The sequence below is a fragment of the Apium graveolens genome, chromosome 7, assembly GCF_009905375.1.
Source record: "Apium graveolens cultivar Ventura chromosome 7, ASM990537v1, whole genome shotgun sequence".
In the NCBI taxonomy this organism is placed as follows: domain Eukaryota; kingdom Viridiplantae; phylum Streptophyta; class Magnoliopsida; order Apiales; family Apiaceae; genus Apium; species Apium graveolens.
Window position 1 is genome coordinate 233095272 of NC_133653.1, and position 20227 is coordinate 233115498.

At 33.4% G+C, this 20227-nt stretch overlaps 1 protein-coding gene across 1 annotated transcript; it reads right to left on the reverse strand.

The window, feature by feature from the left end:
- Nucleotides 1-1485: 1485 nt before the first annotated feature.
- LOC141672919 (uncharacterized) lies at nt 1486-7115 on the reverse strand. The gene is made up of 6 exons (XM_074479618.1): nt 6875-7115; nt 6721-6777; nt 4771-4924; nt 4024-4121; nt 3870-3935; nt 1486-1848 (listed from the first exon to the last, which is right to left on the reverse strand). The coding sequence occupies exons 1-6, from the start codon at nt 6992-6994 to the stop codon at nt 1810-1812; spliced, it is 534 nt and encodes a 177-aa protein (XP_074335719.1). The 5' UTR covers nt 6995-7115; the 3' UTR covers nt 1486-1809.
- Between the last annotated feature and the right edge of the window lie 13112 nt (nt 7116-20227).

The window sequence follows — 20227 nt, forward strand, 5'->3', positions numbered from 1 at the left end:
TCTTATTTTTGGATAGGCACAATAATTTTTTTTTTTGCCTAAATAGGTACACTAACATTTGATGATGAAACATTTGAGATCTTCTGATCTTTGAACACTTATGAGTTATAAGATGACACATTAGTCTTAACACTAATATGTGGTGGATGAAACGTGTGAGTTGCATATCTATATGTAAAAACAAGTGTGGTGTTTGAATTGTAGGGATATATATAGCTATGAAGTAGATGGGAATGTATGATATGTTGTGGAAGTGCCTATTTTCACAACAGAAGCCATTTTAACATGCTTTGAAAATGATTCCTTTTCCTCCATCAGGAATTTGACCTTTTCTTTTTAATACGAAATTTTGATTGTTGCGTACATATTTTTGGATTGAACAATGACTCGCTGATTATTACTCACGTACGGTACTAGTAGTGATGCGAAAATGAGGTGCAGTTTAAATATGATTTTTACGTGCATCTTATAGCATAGTCTCAGAAAGAATGTCCAACTTATAGTATGAGACTTCCCAAAGAAGTATTGAAAATGGGTTCCGCATATATTGCATTTCAGTAGTGAAATCGAGAGAGAGAGGGAGAGAGAGAGAGAGAGAGAGAGTGAAATCGAGAGAGGGAGAGAGGGAGAGGGAGGGAGAGGGAGAGAGAGGGAGAGAGGGAGGGAGGGAGAGCGAGAGAGAGGGGGGGAGAGAGAGAGAGAGAGAGAGAGAGAGAGAGAGAGAGAGAGAGAGAGAGTTGTCTCTGGAAACATCTCTGAAGTATTGTTGGAATGAAAATGATGGTTGCCGATTTCTCATAGCCTTTGCTTCCTGGTCCTGGAGATCGAGAACTTGTTCCAAGGCTAAATATAACCAGTGTACTAAATACTAAACAGTCCCTTTCAAAAGCTGTGCAGGATTATTTCATTGAATTTGTTTAACCACCGAATTTTCTTGCTCTCCCACACATTTATAGCCAGTTCCTAAAAAGAGAAGTAAAAGAAAAAGAAAACGCATTGAATTTGTTTTAATCATTACGAGGAATATAAAAATTTACCATAGTTCGATATAGAGTACCAAAAATAAATAGATTACAATATTGAAAATATCTAACTTGCAATCTGGTGGATATCAACATAATGTCATACTTTTTAGCAAAGTCGGAATATATTATTAAAGAGAATATAATGAATGCTGTTAATACTGATCAAACCATAGGAATCCAGAATCCTTGCTTTGCCAAATAAAATATGGCTACATGCATGCACACTCTTTGGTGATCAAATTTGGCATTTTGCATATTTCTTATAACACTGTTTTACGTGTTCCATATTTCGAGATTATGGAATTTGATAAGAAACCACTAACAAATGTTTTGAAAACCTTCTTAACAATTACACTCAAAACACGCAACCCTTCACAGGGAAATGTATACGCCCTCTAGGTCTCCAACTAAATCATTGTCTCCAGAACTCAACCACCATTCACATCCTAGTATTCGCATATAATATAATTGACCAAAATATATTTGGGTGCTTAGAACCAATATAAATCATTTTTTAGTTAAATACAACATTACTTATCTCAATTCAGCATATCAATGTTTCCCCACATTGTTCAATTGGAATTTGTGCCAACATTATCCGGTCAAACCTTAATAAACTATTTTACTTGAGCAAAATACAGTTCTGTAAAATTCTTAAACTATTAGTCTGCTGCTTATAAAGCTGAAATATATGATCCACTTATCAGCTTCAACGTTACCAACGTCACTAAGACACATCCATTATCCGAGAAACTCTTCTTGATGAATACAAAATTAAGTGCGCTTAGTACAAAGGCAAGCCACCGCCAGAATATTCAACCTCCTACAAATGAGAAAGATCCTTATATTAGTTAGTGAATAATCACCCACAGTAATAAATGTACTTCAAAAACTAACATTCAGATGCTTAATGCATAAATATAGTGATAACATATATACATATCAAGTCGGAGTGAAGTAGTAGCAGTGCAATATCTTTAGAAGCCCAAAACATACAAGAATCATAGACGAAACACATATATATAAAGTTTTTTAAACTTAAATGTTTAAAAACAGATCTTAGGAGACAACAGTTCCATGTGCAGAATGAGGGTGATTGAAATCATATCGAGGGGGGGGGGGGGAGATGGTGCAGTTGCAAAAAAAAGGATGAAATTAATTAATGAACATCTATGCATAATTTTACTGTTCTCCCTTTCAACAATTTAAAACTAGAACTCAGTATTCCACTTTTAAAGTTGATGCGGAGCATGGAATCAAAATATTAATTTTTATTAATTTTATGTTATTATTTAAAAAAATAAGAGTTAATTGTAATTTATTAATTATATTAGATTAATTCATTATTAGCACTAATATTCTAGAATATCATGGTAGTACAATAAAAGGATTTGCTTTCTTTATTTACCAGTTTCTTTATTTTTACTTGAAACTTAAGTATTAGGGTTTTACTCCCTCTCCAGAGATTTAATTTAATATTATGGGATTTGATTAAATAACCCCCCCTCCCCCCCCCCTCTCTCTTTTTGGGTGTGATCCTAAAATTCATCTAGGGCGATCGAGAAACCCTGGCAGTGGTTCTTCTGTGGCCTTAGGGCTTTGGGTGTTCTGTTCTAAATCCATCAAATCTATCCTTCTACTGTATTTCCTCGTCTTTCATTAGTAATCAAGGCACATTTTTTACCCCACAAATTCTTCACAAACCTAGTAACAAAAGATTTACCCTCCATTTTCTACACATTCTCCTACTACCCTTCCCTACAAAATCCATCTCTAATGCTCCCAAGCAATGACGCATCCAAACAAAATACAAGCTGGAAGAATAGAAAATAAAAACAGCTGGAAGAACATAAACTAAAAGCTTAATTAATCTGCGGATTAATTGCTTCGAAGTTTGAACTCTACATTCTTGTGCAACACAAATTACTACATGAACATATTTTCTTAGAAATTTTGCAAGATAACTAGCTTGATGGCATCAGATAGCAGGGTAACCTTCATAGGTCTCCGACTCTCTTTTACCAGTACAAATCATCCAAAATCCAACAAAGAAATAGCGAAGCCCAGCTCAACAAAGCATTAACTCAAAGGTGTATACACCCAAAGGATTAGCTCAGAATGAGTATCAAGTTGTTATCTTTATTAGTGATTTGGAATCAAACAATTGGATCATCAGTGGGATGGAAATATTTTCTCTGCCTGGGATACATTCCTATTTAGGTCATCAACTGTAGTCGCCCAACGATATGAGAAAAATTATGTATGTTCTGTGTCTGGACTAAAACTTGTGTCTCCAGTATTGTCTATATTGTTACTTATGGTTTCCATCTACACTCCGCATGGGTTGAAGGGAGCACAATACACACACAAATCTAACATTAAACGAAGGAAGCACAATAATTGTGCAAGTGTTCTGTCCGTGTGCATGTTTGTGTGCGCCTCTTTCATATTCTCCCTCGATAAGTAGAGTATAGGTAACCAACATGAATTAAATTTATAAAAAAAAACGACTATTGAAATTGTATTTCATAAAAATACAGCTTAAACATCAAGCAAGGAACCTTAGATTACAACATATAACGCTCAGATCACAAGCAAAACAGTATGCTCTGAAACCCGTCCACTTGCAATTTATTAGACAACGTGAAAGATAGGTTAGTGACTTTTAGGCGATTGATTAACTCACATTAAAGTTTACTTCTATTAATTGTTTTTACATTCCGATTCCGTTCACGTTCAATATCACCAATTTCTGTTTACAGTGCTACTACAGTTAGCCTATTACTTTAAATTAAGAGCAAAGACAATAAACTAAGAACAAAAGAAAATGCCGCCAGCAGTTACCTGGGCAGGAGGTAAAGATGATACCCAGTCTGATGCATGGGTTGGAAGAAGGCCCAGTGTGTTGAGCTGCAACAACAAGTGTAATATAAATAAACCACTGAGATTTGATTCAAATTACTGATGTAACAAATATATGAGACAGATATTTTCTTACTTTCCAGACACCAAGTGCTAAAGCGGCCAAATTAAGCGCGATGTAGAGCAGTTTAGGACCAAGGAGATCAACTCTACCATCCTTGTAAGGTTCAAAAACTGCAAAAGAAGGTTCAAAGATAACCTGCTTGAGATGCAGAACTAACATACTGCGTACATGATAACTTAAGGTTAAGGGTATAGAACACAAATGCTAAAACTTGAGTATAAGTATTTACCCAAGACATTTTAAACTAGCAATGTGAAGTTTTAACAGACATGTAGAAAACATCTAATGCTATTGGATTACAGCATACATACCAATTCTGTTAATCGAATTTTATTATACTACTATTTGTTTAGTTTTAGTGACGACGAGGAATACGGCTGGGATATATGCATTATTTGTAACAACAATGGAGTCAGAGGTGTAAATTTCAAGCCATTAGATAGAAATAGATTTGATAGGCGCTCTAAAACACAGGACATGAATGTGGCTGTGTAGGTTTGTGCAGACTGTGTCACGTTCTCTGTTTTATTAGCACATGATTATAGTGGATAAACTTTTTAAGTACAATTATTTAGTTTGCATCATATACCTAAGTATAAGAACTTCATAAAATATATTAAATTACCCCACTACCTCCACCCAGGAGCCAGGACCATCTTTTATTTCACTAATTCAGCTTATTCTGACAAAATAATCTAAGGCTGACATTGAAGAAACACAACAAAAAGTTCTATAAAGTTAAGTAGCTCGAGTCCCTACCTTTCCCGACCCCTTGAAGAGCACTTATGGGCTGCCAAAGAGCAGAAAATGTGATACCAATGCTGAATAAATGCACTGTGCTTCCAGCCATCCACATCATAAAGCCCATCATTAGCAAATTCTTAGAAGGAGCTTGTGCCACTTCCCATGCTTTCTGCGGAAAACTATAGCTATGAGTTCACTACTAAATGTCATCAGGAGCAGTTAAAGTCATTACAAACAAATGTTTCAGCATTATATAATACTGAGAGTTAACCAAGTAGCAAATTTTGAACATACACTTTTAAAGATGAATCTTAAATTTTATAATTCTTGCATAGGTTCTTCTTTCAGTCTTTCCACTTAATCTAGAACTTTAAAATGCTAAAGTTACAGGATAGGTTCTAGAGTTTCAATTTTTAAGCTTTTTTTTTTGTTTATGGTCAATCACAGAAACTTTATATACTAACACACGCATGCCTTTTAGGAAGCCTTTAACCCTCAACCTCTTATACTAAGAGGAGAGGGGTATTCGCTGGGCTAAGCCTTGCACATACAACAGTTTTTCAATAATTTGCAAAACAAATGAACTTGAGTAACAAAAACTCTACCAGATCTCTCAAGTACACAGATGATGATCAAGTAATGTTCTTACACCGTACTGAGAGAGCACTTTGTAGTGTTTTAACGAAAGTAGACATGAAGAGTATGTTCCCATTCTTTGTTCTTTACAATATGCACTAAACTACTTAAGCCTACAAGTCAGATTGTGTTAGTGATATAACTAGTCCTATATCTATTGTAAAAGAATTTACCCATTCCATTGACCTTTTGGTTCTTTTCCATTTTATTCACCTTCTTCATCAACTACTTTGCCTAATTCACATGCCACTTCTAAGCCCTAACGACATGTCAAAGTCCACTATGAACTGTAAGTGCCCCTTTGTTCTTCTTTACACAGACAAACTGGTTTAGCAGAACATTAGACAACCTACAACCTAATGAACTTTCATATAAGGGGAAGGCGGATAGGAATACTCACAGAACTTATATTCCGTCTCGTTGGGGAGAATGGAATGATAAATTTAGAATAATATTAAAAGGCACACGATGGAAGTAGGATGGAAGGGTAAGAGAAAATGAGGGTATGCAAATTTTCAGTGATGAGGTTGGTGAAGAAATGAGTAGGATTGAATCTAATTAGAAAGTTCAAGTTCTAAATAGATTGTTGGGAATGAAATGGAAGAGTGCAAAAATCTACCCCTAAAATAGTATAACATTTTCATTCCTTCCCATGTATCTCACTCAACCAAACACAATGTCAGAGGTGAATTAAATTATGGTCAGTTGATTGAGGACTATTTTCATGGAGTTTTGTCCAATTACGTTAGCTATTTCCTAATTATACTGTTGTATGAAGGTTATTTTCCTCCATTTATTACTTCACATTTAACTTTTTCCTAAAAGCTAGTTGCGGCCAATTTTTTAACTTGTGCAGTTAAAAGCTTTATGTGATTAAATCACCCCAAAGTCTTACCATGGTCAACAAAAAGGCAGCTACACAATTGTTTAACTTGTGGAGTTAGAAGCTTTATGTGATTAATCAGCCCAAACTCTTAACATGGTCAACAAAAAGGCAGCTACACGTTACTAATCGGAAAAGCCATATCAATTTTTCAGTAACATTTTTTTTTGCTAAAGTTAAGAAACTAAAAACATAAATAACAGTAGAAAACTCTTAATATTTTCAGTTAGTTGATCAGTGTAGCTCAAACAGCAAAAACCAAACCCAATCCCCTTCACAAAGTCCAGTCTCATCACTTACGAAAAGTCAAACCTACTAACTCCAATCCAAATCACAAAAATAACAAATAAACAAAAATTAACCACCAATCTCAATTACTTGCTATTAATCCAAACACACTAAACCTAATTCACTAATTTCGTAACAATCGAACAGAAAAAGCAAACCTGAGATTTCCAATTAGCTTCCGCATCTTTCTTCTGCTTACTCAAAGTGGAATCATCCTACAACAGCAACAAATAACAAAATCACAATTTAACTAATCCAAAAAAAAAAAACACAATAACAATAGATAGCATAGGGATAGATTGAAAAGAGTACCTGATCGTGAGAAGAACGAGAGAAGCCGAGAGGATCGGGGATATCACGAGAAGAAGGATTAGTGGAATTGTCGATGAAATCAACGGCCCATCTTCGTGCCACTCCTTTACCTTTCTCCATCAGATTACAATTTACACACAGTAGTGTGTGTGCAAAAGCCTCTAATTAGATAAAACAGATCCGAGTAGTTGGTCCGAGTCTGAGTAGAAGTGAACAGATCGATATGGGTAATACACACAAATTACTGGACTCTTGTTGGGCCGCCTATATATAGCTCTCTTTTATTTTCATGTATACGTCACAAATCCTTAATGTTTTTTTTCTTTCCGGAAATTTATTAAAAAATATTCATATTTTTAAACTTATTTACAAATATATGGTTAATGTTGTTTACGAGGATATTGAGGAATTTGATCGAAATTGCGTACAAGGTTGTAAATACTGCTGATCTTATTTTTGAAAATATTTCTGTAATATGTGTATTTTTTGAAAAAAATCTGTTATTTTTTCGGTTAAAATTAAATTTCCTTATAAAAATTTGGAAACACATTTATAATTGGTGGTCACTGATCGATGATATTTTTTTTATTTTTTTATTTATATTTAGGAATTTATTAATGTTTTAAACCTGATTTTTTTCAAAAGGGATATAATTTAATAGTCCTCGTAAAATTTGGTTTTCGATATTACTATCACTTCACTGCTTTCCTCCGTAATAATCCTATACATTCGGTGTTCTATTCGAAATACCCTGTATTAACTAAAATGTAATAAATTGATTTCAAACTAAAAAGTTAAATTATACATTTGAAATCTTTACGAAAAATTATACGAAATTAAATTTTTGAATTCCGTAAAAAATATTTAAAATGAGTAAGATGTATTTAAATTTTGTACCAAATTTTAAATATTATATTTCACTCATTTATACTTCGTTTTACATGATTCAATAATTCATTTTATGCATTTTTCACAAAAAAAATTAAATATATAATTTATTTACCGGTGTGAAATCAATTTCATTATATTTACTTTAACACATGGGTATTACAAGTCAAAAATCAAACGCACAAACATAAAAACTAATAACTTGATAGTTACAGTTAAAAACCCAATTTTACAATAATTCTAAAAAATATATCTATTTTTAAAATACATAGGTTGCAAAAATTCGGTGAAATCTTATATGCAGTATAAAATGCGTGTAGCATCACATATAACTCATTTCTGCCTATGGTGAATTTTCATATACAATTCTACCATATTTTTACCAAAAAATTCATGTATTTTTGAAAATTTCCCATTTAAATTTTTAATTAATTATATAAACATTATTACAGTTATATGTAAATATACTGATTAAAATAATTTTAAAACATTAAATAATATACAGATGAATACAAAGTTTAATTTATACTTTCATTCTTTATTATTAGGTCATTTGCCCAATGTTTTAAAGGAAACTGGCGAGAAATATAAAATTTATTTGTTGTTAAATTACTTTTTATTTTAGTTTATTTCGGTGTAAAATTAATTTTATTATATATAATTTAACACAAGCGTACTGCGAGATATCCCTTTCAAAATACCCACATTGCAAACATTTTTTGCAAAAATTCGGTGAAGCTAATATGCTAATATACAATTTTTTTTGACAAATTCCATTTAAAACTTTTAGTTAATTATATAAACATTATTACAGTTTTAATCAAATAATGTTTTTTAAATACATATACTAATTAAAATAACGTTACAACATTAATCAATATTACCGATTGAAAATAAAATTTAATCTCGTATTTTTTCTCCTTAATTTTAAAGTAACTTAGCTTTCACCCAATGTTAAAACTATGACGGAAAAATAAATTAATTTATTGCTAAACTATTTCTTTTTTATTGTTTTATGTGTCTTAACTTTATACGATATGTTACATGATGGAAACATATTGGAAACTATTAATGCTACTTTATAAATTTTGTTAGTTTTGTGTTTCAAATAAAACACTATTATATTTTAGTTTAAGACATTTAAATTATTAATGTATATGGTCTAACTATTATTCTTTTTATAATTTACTATATTTTTATATACGGTGATGTAAATGTTAGATTAATGACAAGCTAATATATTTTTAGGACAGCTAATGACGAGCCCGAGGTAATCAAGGAATAGAAAGAAGAGCCTAGTGATGTGGTGTTCGTTTCCTAGCATTAGTTACTTTTTTTCTCATAATATATTATAATCCCGGGATAATAATCCGGGGATAACTAATCCCATCAAAATCAGTCCTATGGATTAAATAATCCTATCATAAGTTTGTTTGAAAGGATTAAGTGTAGGATTGGAATATAATCTTTTAAAACTTTATCCTATGTTTGTTTTGTGGGATAGTACTTGGGATTGGAATATAGTCTTTTAAATTTTACAATCCTATGTTTGTTTCATCTGGGATAACAATGAGGGAAATTATAATCTTTTAAAAAATGACTTGTAGGAGGGGATAAAACAATACCTCCTCCCACCGATGGGATTATAATCCTATCCTCTACTCCAACAAAACAAACATGGGATAAGATAATTTAAAGGATTATAATCCTTGGATAACCCTTCACTAATTTTTTACAAAACAAACATGGGATTGGAAAATTTAAAGGACTATAATCCTATCCCCTACTTAATACCATTAAACAAACATGACCCAAGTACTTGACTTAGAAATGAGATTATGAGAATATTATCAATATTCTAAAGGTCCATAATCGAGTAGTATTAATAAGGGACAATAATAATGTATTAAGAAAAGTGTGTTTGTTGACTAATGATCACATCTCATTGATCATAGATATACTGATATTATAGTAAAAAACACAGACACATGTAAATGTACATGGTGCTGGATAGACCCAATATGAGATTATACATGTTTGTATTAACATAGGTAATTCTCACAGTGATAATGATTTAATGGTCCTTACACTTGAAATTATTATATATCTATATAAGAATTAATATACTTTGATTATATTAAAATTACCTTTAACCGTGTAATGATAAAAGTTTTTCATGTATATTATAAATTGTATGAGAAATATGAATTATCAAGAAATGATTTAACCCTCCAATTTTAGAAGTGATATTATTGGCCTCTTGTGTGAGTTACACTATGAAATTAGTGACCACACTCAAATGTTTATTTGGAATGATAATCTAGTTATTAATCAAGGAAACATGGATTAAACTATGATGAGTATGACACATTACATGCCTCTAGTTTAATCTTTTATATGTGGTTAAAATGATAATATTACATTACATTATTAACGAAAGGTTTAACAGAATCACCGACTTAATTATTATTACTCGGATATCAATGATGTGTTACTAGATACTACTCATTATTTATAATTTTAAATTATAATTAACGTATCTCTTCTATATATAATAGGAGAACAATGGTATAATTTCATGAGATTAAAAAGTCTCATTGAAAAGACTAAATTACTCATGTTTTTAATATTTATATAAAAATTGCGGTTTGGGGGAATCGAACTCAATTTATTTCATTCAACTATACAACCTCTTACCACTACACCGTACTGTCACATGTGCTTTTGATCATACACATAATATGTAAGTGTGCTAAATGAATATTTTATTTAACTTTAAATATACTTATTTGAATTCGGCAAAAAAAGATAGTTAGTTGAATATTTGTACAGTTAATTTTAAAGAATTGAATTTCAGATATAAAATTAGGCATAGTACATAAATGGATTATTATCTTATTTATTAATCATTTTTTAGTTTGAAAATATATCTCATATACTTTTAACATATTTAAAATTATAAAAAGTAATTAAAATGTACATATATAATTTTTAAAAAAATATTGAAAATGGAATTGCTTATATATAAATAATCTATATTGGCATTACATATTTAGATAAGTTCGAATTATAATGAGTCAATGCATTTTAGAACTTAGCCCATTGTTCAAAAAATACTCGAAATTTGACTACATAACCCGGCCGAAAAATATCGTCACATTCCACGTTTAATAAATTTAAATTATAAGTTCGGCGAGAATATCTTACCAATAATGTGAATTTTTTTAATATATTTGTTAGATATATTTGAGATGTCATGTCTAATCTGTTGTGTTTAGTTTTAGAACTTAATATCAGGACTTACTGGAAATCAGAACTTACGGAAGTCAGAACTTATATCAGAACTTAAGGCCGTCAGGATTTATATCAGGACTTAAGTGCGGGTACTTCAGATAAGGAATGCGGTTGATTTACAGGAGAGGATCCGGACTAAAACAAAACAAGATATGCATGAAGAGTTGGACAACTAGAAGACTTGTAGAAGATAATATCTAATTGATATATTTTAGGAGACAGAATTATATTCCATATCAATTAGAAGATATCTTGTAACTGTGTACTATATAAACACAGCTTAGGGTTTACATTATAAGTGTTATCATTCACGAGAACATTATTCATTGTAACCTAGCAGCTCTTAGTGATATTGTTCATCACTGAGAGAGTAGTTTAACCTACTTTGTTACAGAGCTTATTATATTGAATAAACTTGATTACTGTTACATACTTGTGTTCTAAATCGATTTGATTGTATAAACACTATATTCAATCCCCTTCTATAGTGTTGTGTGACCTAACAAGTGATATCAGAGCCTCTCTGTTGATATACAAACAGTGAGATCCAGTTTACAATCATGTCTGAAGAAACACAAACTCCACCTAAGCCCACCAAAACTCAAGATACTCAAAATAATCAAACACACAGTCGATATGAGAGTATTAGGGTTCCCATACTGAGAGCATCTGAGTATCCTATATGGAAGGTAAAGATGGCTATGTTTTTGGAAGCCACAGATCCAGAATACCTTAATAGAATTAATGATGGACCATATAAGTCTACCAAGCTCTCTGTTGCAGTTGCTGATCAACCAACAAATATGATACCAAAGGAGAAAGGTGATTACACACCTGAAGACATCTCATCTATTGCCAAGGATGCAAGGGTAAGGCATCTACTCATAGTGCAATTGACAATATCATGTCAAACAGGGTAATTGGATGCAAGACTACAAAGAAAATATGGGATGCTTTGGAGACAAGATGTCAGGGAACTGAAGCCATCAAAAAGAACAGGAAGACTATACTCACACAAGAGTATGAGCACTTTGACTCAAAAGCTGACGAGTCATTAACTGATTTATATGACAGGTTTGCCAAACTCTTGAATGATCTGTCACTGATGGAAGATTCAAATCTAAAATTCCTTTTAGCTTTTCCTGGAAATTGGGATTTGAAGTCTAATACCATAAGTGATAACTATGACCTTGCTGAAACTACTCTTGATGAAATTTATGGTATGCTCAAGACTCATGAACTCGAGATGGATCAAAGGAGCAAAATGCATGGAAGAAAGTCAAAGACAGTTGCACTTAAAGCTGAGGAGGAATATCCTAAAGTGGTTGTCTCAAAGAGGGGCAAAGGAAAGGCTCTCATCATACAGTCTGATTTAGAGTCATCATATTTTGATGATGATGATTAAGAATCTGAAAATTTATCTGAAGTGGATGTTGATGCAGAGATGATGCAACTGTGTGCTCTTATGGTGAAAGGTATCACAAAGATAGCCTACAAAAAATTCAGAAAGGGCAAGAAGTTTTCCAGGAAAGGTGGAAGTTCTGAAAAGAAAGGGTTCAGAAAGTCTGAAGGCAAAGGAGGAAAGTCTGACAGAGGAGACAACTCAAATGTCAAATGCTATAATTGTGGTGAAAGATGCCACATCTCTCCTGACTGCAAGAAAGGAAAAAGTGATAAAGGCCAGGCACTTATCACAAAGAAGAAAAACTGGGCAGACACTTCAGATTCTGAAGAAGAGGTGAACTATACCTTGATGGCAAATGCTGATAGCAGTTCTAAAACTGCTGAATTGAAGGTACCTCATTCAACTCTTGCTTTTCATACTGATGATATTTCTGAGCTAAGATTATATCTGAAAATCATGTTCATTAGTTTTAGAGATCTGACTTTAGAAAATGAAAGATTAAAAGCTGAAAGTCGTGCTCTTAAAAATAGAAATGACTATTTGGAAAAAGAGTTAGTTATATTCCATCAAACTCAGAAAGAAAGAGATGAGGCTTTTTATGTTAAAGATGAACTGCTAAAATTGAATAAATCTCTTAAATCTGAACTGGAAAAGGAAAATGAGATAATCAAAACTTGGACTAACTCTGGAAGAACAACTCAGAAAATCTTAGAAAATGGAAATTGGAAAGAAGGACTAGGTTACCTAGATGATAAAGAAGAAAATGAAACTGTGTCATCTAAACCAAACTTTACCAAGAAAGCTGAAAAGCCTAAAGTTAATCCTGTCAAGTTTGTGTCAAATTCTGATAAGTCAAAATCTGAAAAGATGATAGACTCTAAGATAGAAGTCAAAGAAAAGTCAACTTCTGACAAATTAAAACAGGATAAACCAGCTGTAGTAAACAATGGCTTAATGACAAAGAAGCAGCTTAAGCATAAGCTGAAAGAGATTAAAAATGTGAACAAGGTAAAGGAAGCTAGGAAAAATAGGAACGTAAAGGAAGACGTGAATAAAAGCAATAATTATATGCTTGTTCCTAATTCTCCTAGAAAGAAATGCTATAATTATGAAAACTCTAACCATCTTGCTTCTTTTTGCAGGAAAAATAAAGATATGAACTCTTTACCTCCTAGATCAGGAGTTAAGAGTCAGTCTGTTAGGTTTAAACCACAAAATCCTTGTTTTCATTGTGGTAGTTTATGGCATTCTATTTATACTTGTAAGGAATATTATAGTTTGTACTATGATTATTATCAAATAAAACCTTCTTTTAAGAAAGTTAATGTAATTCCTTATAGTGTAAGTTCTGATGCAAAATCTGATATAAAGTCTGATAAAAGCATGTTAGCATAAACTCTGAAACTAAATCCGCTACAAATGCTAACAAACGTAAAAAGGCCAAAGGATCCAAGCAAGTCTGGGTCCTTAAAACTAACCAATAATGGTCTTTGTGATTGGAGGGCAACAAGAAAAACATCCTGGTTCTAGAAAGTGGATGTTCAGGACATATGACTGGAAATAAAGCCCTGCAATCAGAATTTGTGGAGAAAGCTGGCCCAGGAGTTTCTTATGGAGATGGCAACATGGGAAAGACTCTGGGATATGACAATATCAATCTTGGGAATGTCATAATTGAATCAGTAGCTCTTATCTCAGGACTTAAACACAATCTGCTAAGTGTGAGTCAAATCTGTGACAGAGGTTATCATGTGGATTTCTTTGAAGAACACTGTGAAGTTGTAAGTAATTCTACAGGCAAAGTGGTTCTGAAAGGTTATAGACATGGTAACATATATGAAGCCATACTTTCAGCAAATTCTGATGGTTCTGTAATCTGTCTGTTAAGCAGAGCATCAATTGAAGAAAGCTGGAATTGGCACAAGAGACTCTCTCATTTAAATTTCAACAACATAAATGAGCTAGTAAAGAAAGATCTTGTGAGAGGACTGCCAAAATCAGTATTTGCTCCTGATGGTCTTTGTGACTCATGTCAAAAGGAAAAACAAAGAAAATCTTCATTCAAGAGAAAAACTGAATCCTCAATTCTTGAGCCTTATCACTTACTGCATGTTGATATATTTGGTCCAGTCAATGTCATTATTAGATATATTTGATAATGTCATGACTAATGTGATTTATGTTTAGTTTTTAGATCTTACTTAAACAGGACAAATTAGTACTTAACTGAAATCAGCACTTATACTAAAGTCAGAACTTAAGTCATCAGTACTTAAGGTTCAGAAGATATTTATCAGAAGATAATATCAGGACTTAAAGGAAATATTCAGTTAAGGAAGACAGCTGATTTACAAGAAGAGAAGATCAAGACAAACGTAAGAAGAGATATGCATGAAGAAGGAATTCTATGAAGAATAGAATACTTGGAAGAAAAGATATCTGATTGATATATCTTAGGAAGCAGAATTATATTCCATATCAATTAGCGATTATCTTGTAACTGTGTAGTATATAAACACAGACATAGGGTTTACACTATAAGTGTTATCATTATCGAGAAGATTATTCATTGTAACCCTAGCAGCTCTCGTAATATTTGTTCATCACTGAGAGAGGACAGTTCCATACTGTAACAGAGTTTATTGTTTTGAATAAAGTTTATTTTCTGTTACTTGAGTTATTAAAGTTCGATTTGATTGTGCTATACACTGTATTCACCCCCCCTCTACAGTGTGTGTGACCTAACAAGTGGTATCAGAGCCTATTTATTAACACACAAATAGTTTAAGATCCAAAAACAATCATGTCTGAAGTAGAAACTCCAACTAAGCCCACCAAAACTGAAGAACCTCCAAAGACACAAATTCAAAGCCGATATGAGACTATTAGAGGTCCCATATTGAGACCATCTGAATATCCCATATGGAAGGTGAGGATGACCATATTTCTGGAAGCTACAGATCCAGAATATCTTGATAGAATCAAGGAAGGGCCTCACAAACCAACCAAGCTTGCTGTTGCAGTTGCTGGTGAAGCAGCAAAGTCAGTACCAAAGGAGAAGAGTGACTACACTGCTGAAGATATCGCATCAATTGCTAAGGATGCTAAGGTACGACACTTACTGCATAGTGCCATTGATAATGTAATGTCAAACAGGGTAATAAACTGCAAGACTGCAAAGGAGATATGGGATGCCTTGGAAACAAGATGTTAGGGAACTGATACGATTAAGAAGAACAGGAAGACAATACTCACTCAAGAGTATGAACACTTTGACTTAAAGACTAATGAGTCATTGACTGATTTATATGATAGATGTGTCAAACTCTTGAATGATTTGTCACTGGTTGATAAGGAGTATGGTCTTGAAGATTCAAACCTTAAATTCCTGTTGGCTCTTCCTGAAAGCTGGGATTTGAAGGCAACAACAATAAGAGACAACTATAATCTTGATGAAACGACTCTTGATGAAATTTATGGAATGCTCAAGACTCATGAACTTGAGATGGAACAAAGAAGCAAGAGGAAAGGAGGAAAGTCAAGGACAGTTGCTCTTAAGGCTGAAGAAGAATCCCCCAAGGCAGCTACTTGAAGGAAAGGCAAGGGTAAAGCTCTCTTCATAAAGTCTGATACTGAGTCATCAAGTTCTGATAATGATGATGACTCAGAATCTGAAAGCTTGCTTGAGACAGATGCTGATGAAGAGATGATGAAGCTGTGTGCTCTTATGGTGAAAGGAATCACAAAGATTGCATACAGGAAGTTCAGGAAGGGAAAGAAGTTTTCCAGGAAAGGTGCAAGTTCTGATAAGAAGAATTTCAGAAAATCTGAGGGCAAAGGAGGAAAGTCTGACAGAGGAGATTATACAAATGTCAAATGCTACAACTGTGGTGAGAAAGGCCACATATCTCCTGATTGCAAGAAAGTGAAAAGTGACAAAGGCAAGACTCTTGTCACAAAGAACAAAAGCTGGACAAACACCTCAGATTCTGAAAGTGAGGAGAATTATGCCTTAATGGCAAATGCTGAAATGGCAAGTGCTGAAAGCAGTTCTGAAACTGCTGAGTTAAAGGTACCTCAAACTACTTATGCCTTTCATACTGATGATATTAATGAGTTGAGAAGATATCTTAAAACCATGTTCATTAGCTATAGGGATCAAACTTTAACATGTGAAAGATTAACTTCTGAAAATCTTGCTTGCAAAAAGAGGAATGATTATTTAGAAAAAGAGTTAGTCATGTTCCATCAAACTCAGAAAGATAGAGATGATGCTTTCTATGTTAGGGATGAAGTTCTTAAAATGAATGAATCTCTAAAAGCTGAGTTAGAAAAGGAAAGAGAGATTATCAGGACTTGGACTAACTCTGGCAGAACAACTTAGAATTTGTTAAGTAGTGAAAACTGGAAAGATGGCTTAGGTTATGGAGATGATAAGAATGATAAATGAACTATAGATATTAAGCCTATAGTTGTTAAACAAAAGCCAAAGTTAAAACCTTTTAAGTTTGTAGCTGTAAAATCTGATACTGAGAAATCAGAAGTTAAAAAGGAATTAACTTCTGACAAACTAAAACAGAAAAAGACAACTGAAGTAAACGTAGGCTTAATGACAAAGAAGCAGCTTAAGCATAAGCTGAAAGATGTTAAAAATGCAAACAAGGTAAAATCACCTAAAAAAATAGGAATGGAAAGAAAGGTGTGAATAAAAGCAATGATTATAATCCTGTTCCTGATGCTCCTAGAAAAACATGTCATAACCGTGGAAGTTCTAACCATCTGGCTTCTTTTTGCAGGAAAAATAAGAACATAAATTCCTTACCTTCAAAGTCAGGAGTTAAGAGTCAGTCTGTTAGATATAAGCCACACAATCCTTGTTTTCATTATGGTAGTTTATAGCATTCCATTTATACTTGTAAGGAATATCATAGTCTGTACTATGATTATTATCAAATAAAACCTTTTTTAAAGAAAGTTAGCATTGTTCCTTTTAGTGTAAGTTCTGATTCAAAGTCTGATAGTGTAAATTCTGATAAGAAAAATGTTAACATAAACTCTGATGCTAAATCCGCTGCAAATGTTAACAAACTTAATAAGGCCAAAGGATCCAAGCAAATCTGGGTCCTTAAAACTAATCATTAGTGGTCTTTGTGATTGCAGGGCAATAGGAAAAACATCCTAGTTCTGGACAGTGGATGTTCAGGACATATGACTGGAAATAAAGCCCTGCTATCAGACTTTGTGGAGAAGGCTGGCCCAAGTATTTCTTATGGAGATGGCAACATTGGAAAAACATTGGGATATGGCAATATCAATCTTGGAAATGTCATCATTAAAGAAGTAGCTCTGGTCTCAGGACTTAAACACAATCTGCTGAGTGTTAGTCAAATCTGTGACAGAGGTTATCATGTGGATTTCTTTAAAGAACACTGTGAAGTTGTAAGTAAATCTACAGGCAAAGTTGTTCTGCAAGGATACATGCATGGTAACATTTATGAAGCCAAGCTTTCAACAAGTACTGATGGTTCTGCAATCTGTCTGATTAGTAGAGCATCAATTGAAGAAAGCTGGAATTGGCACAAGAAACTCTCTCATTTAAATTTCAACAATATAAATGAAATAGTCAAGAAAGATCTTATGAGAGGACTACCAAAGTCAGTATTTGCTCCTGATGGCCTTTGTGATTCTTGTCAGAAGGCTAAACAAAGGAAATCCTCATTCAAGAGCAAGACTGAATCATCAATTCTTGAGCCTTATCACCTACTGCATGTTGATCTATTTGGTCCAGTAAATGTCATGTCTATTGCAAAGAAGAAATATGCTATGGTCATAGTGGATGAGTTCACCAGATACACATGGGTGTATTTCTTGCACACAAAAAGTGAAACTGTATCTATCTTGATTGATCATGTCAGGCAACTGGATAAATTGGTCAAAGATTCTGTGAAGATAATAAGAAGTGATAATAGTACTGAGTTCAAGAATTTGATCATGGAAGAGTTCGCAAAAACCATGAAATCAAGCAGGAATTTTCTGCTCCTGGAACTCCACAGCAAAATGGAGTTGTTGAAAGAAAGAATAGAACTCTCATTGAAGCTGCACGTACAATGCTTGATGAAGCAAAGCTTTCAACCTATTTCTGGGCTGAAGCTGTGCAGACTGCTTGTTTTACTCAGAATGCAACACTAATTAATAAGCATGGAAAAACACCATATGAGATGGTGAAGAAAAAAAAGCCAAATCTGAAGTATTTTCACGTATTTGGATGCAAGTGTTTTGTTCTTAAAACTCATCCTGAACAGCTATCCAAATTTGATCTAAAAGCTGATGGAGGAATCTTTGTTGGATATCCACTTTCCACAAAAGCCTTCAGAGTCTATAACTTGAGAACAAGAGTGGTCATGGAATCTATCAATGTCTCTTTTGATGATAAGAAAATTACTGGACTTGAAGATTTCAATGATCATGATCAGCTGAGATTTGAAAATGAAGACTTAAATTCTGATCCTGACAGTCTAAATCCTGATACTGCAAACTATGATGGATTAAACTCTGATGTTATTGAAACTGTGGTGACTACCCCAAAGGAAGATGCACCTATGCAGGGGGAGCATACCAAGATACAACCACATCTCAAGAAACATCAGAACATACATCTGGCTCTTTAAGTTCTGATTCGTCAAGTTCTGATAAGCCAAGTTCTGATAATTCTGAAAACTTAAATTCTGAAGAATCCAACTCAGAGAGCATAGTTTCAGGGGGAGCATCAGAAAATGTTGATGAAGATAGCATGGATCATGGGAGAGCATCCAGTTCCAGAGAAAACCTTCCATCTGCAAGGAAGTGGACTAAATCACATACACCTGACTTAATAATTGGAAATCCTGATGCAGGTGTCAGAACTAGAACAACTACTTCAAGTGATTGTCTTTACAATTCTTTTCTTTCTCAGACTGAACCAAAGAAAGTGGAAGAAGCTCTTCAAGATGCTGATTGGGTGCAAGCAATGCAGGAAGAGTTAAATGAATTTGAAAGAAACAAAGTCTGGACCCTAGTGCCAAGACCAAAGAACAGATCTGTTGTTGGTACAAAGTGGGTATTCAGAAACAAAACTGATAGTGATGGCATAATTACAAGAAATAAGGCAAGGTTGGTTGCAAAAGGATATTCTCAACATGAGGGAATTGACTATGATGAAACATTTGCACCAGTTGCTAGATTGGAAGCCATAAGGATATTTTTGGCTTATGCTTCTCACAAAAAGTTTACTGTCTTTCAAATGGATGTGAAAAGTGCCTTTCTCAATGGAGAATTGGAGGAGGAAGTATATGTTGAACAACCTCCAGGCTTTGTAGATCCCAAATATCCTAATCATGTCTACAGGCTTGATAAAGCACTTTATGGCCTTAAGCAAGCTCCAAGAGCATGGTATGAGACTTTAGCTCAGTTTCTTCTGGAAAGTGGATTTAACAGAGGAACTATAGACAAAACACTGTTCTACCTCAACCATGGAAATGACTTACTTCTGGTTCAGATATATGTTGATGATATCATCTTTGGTTCTACAAATGACAGACTTTGCAAGAAGTTTGCCAAACTAATGCAGTCAAGATATCAAATGAGTATGATGGGGGAACTTAGCTATTTTCTGGGCCTTCAAGTCAAGCAGAATGAAGAAGGCATTTTTATTTGTCAAACCAAGTACACCAGAAATTTGCTGAAGAAATTTGGAATGCAAGATTGTTCAAGTGCATCCATTCCCATGG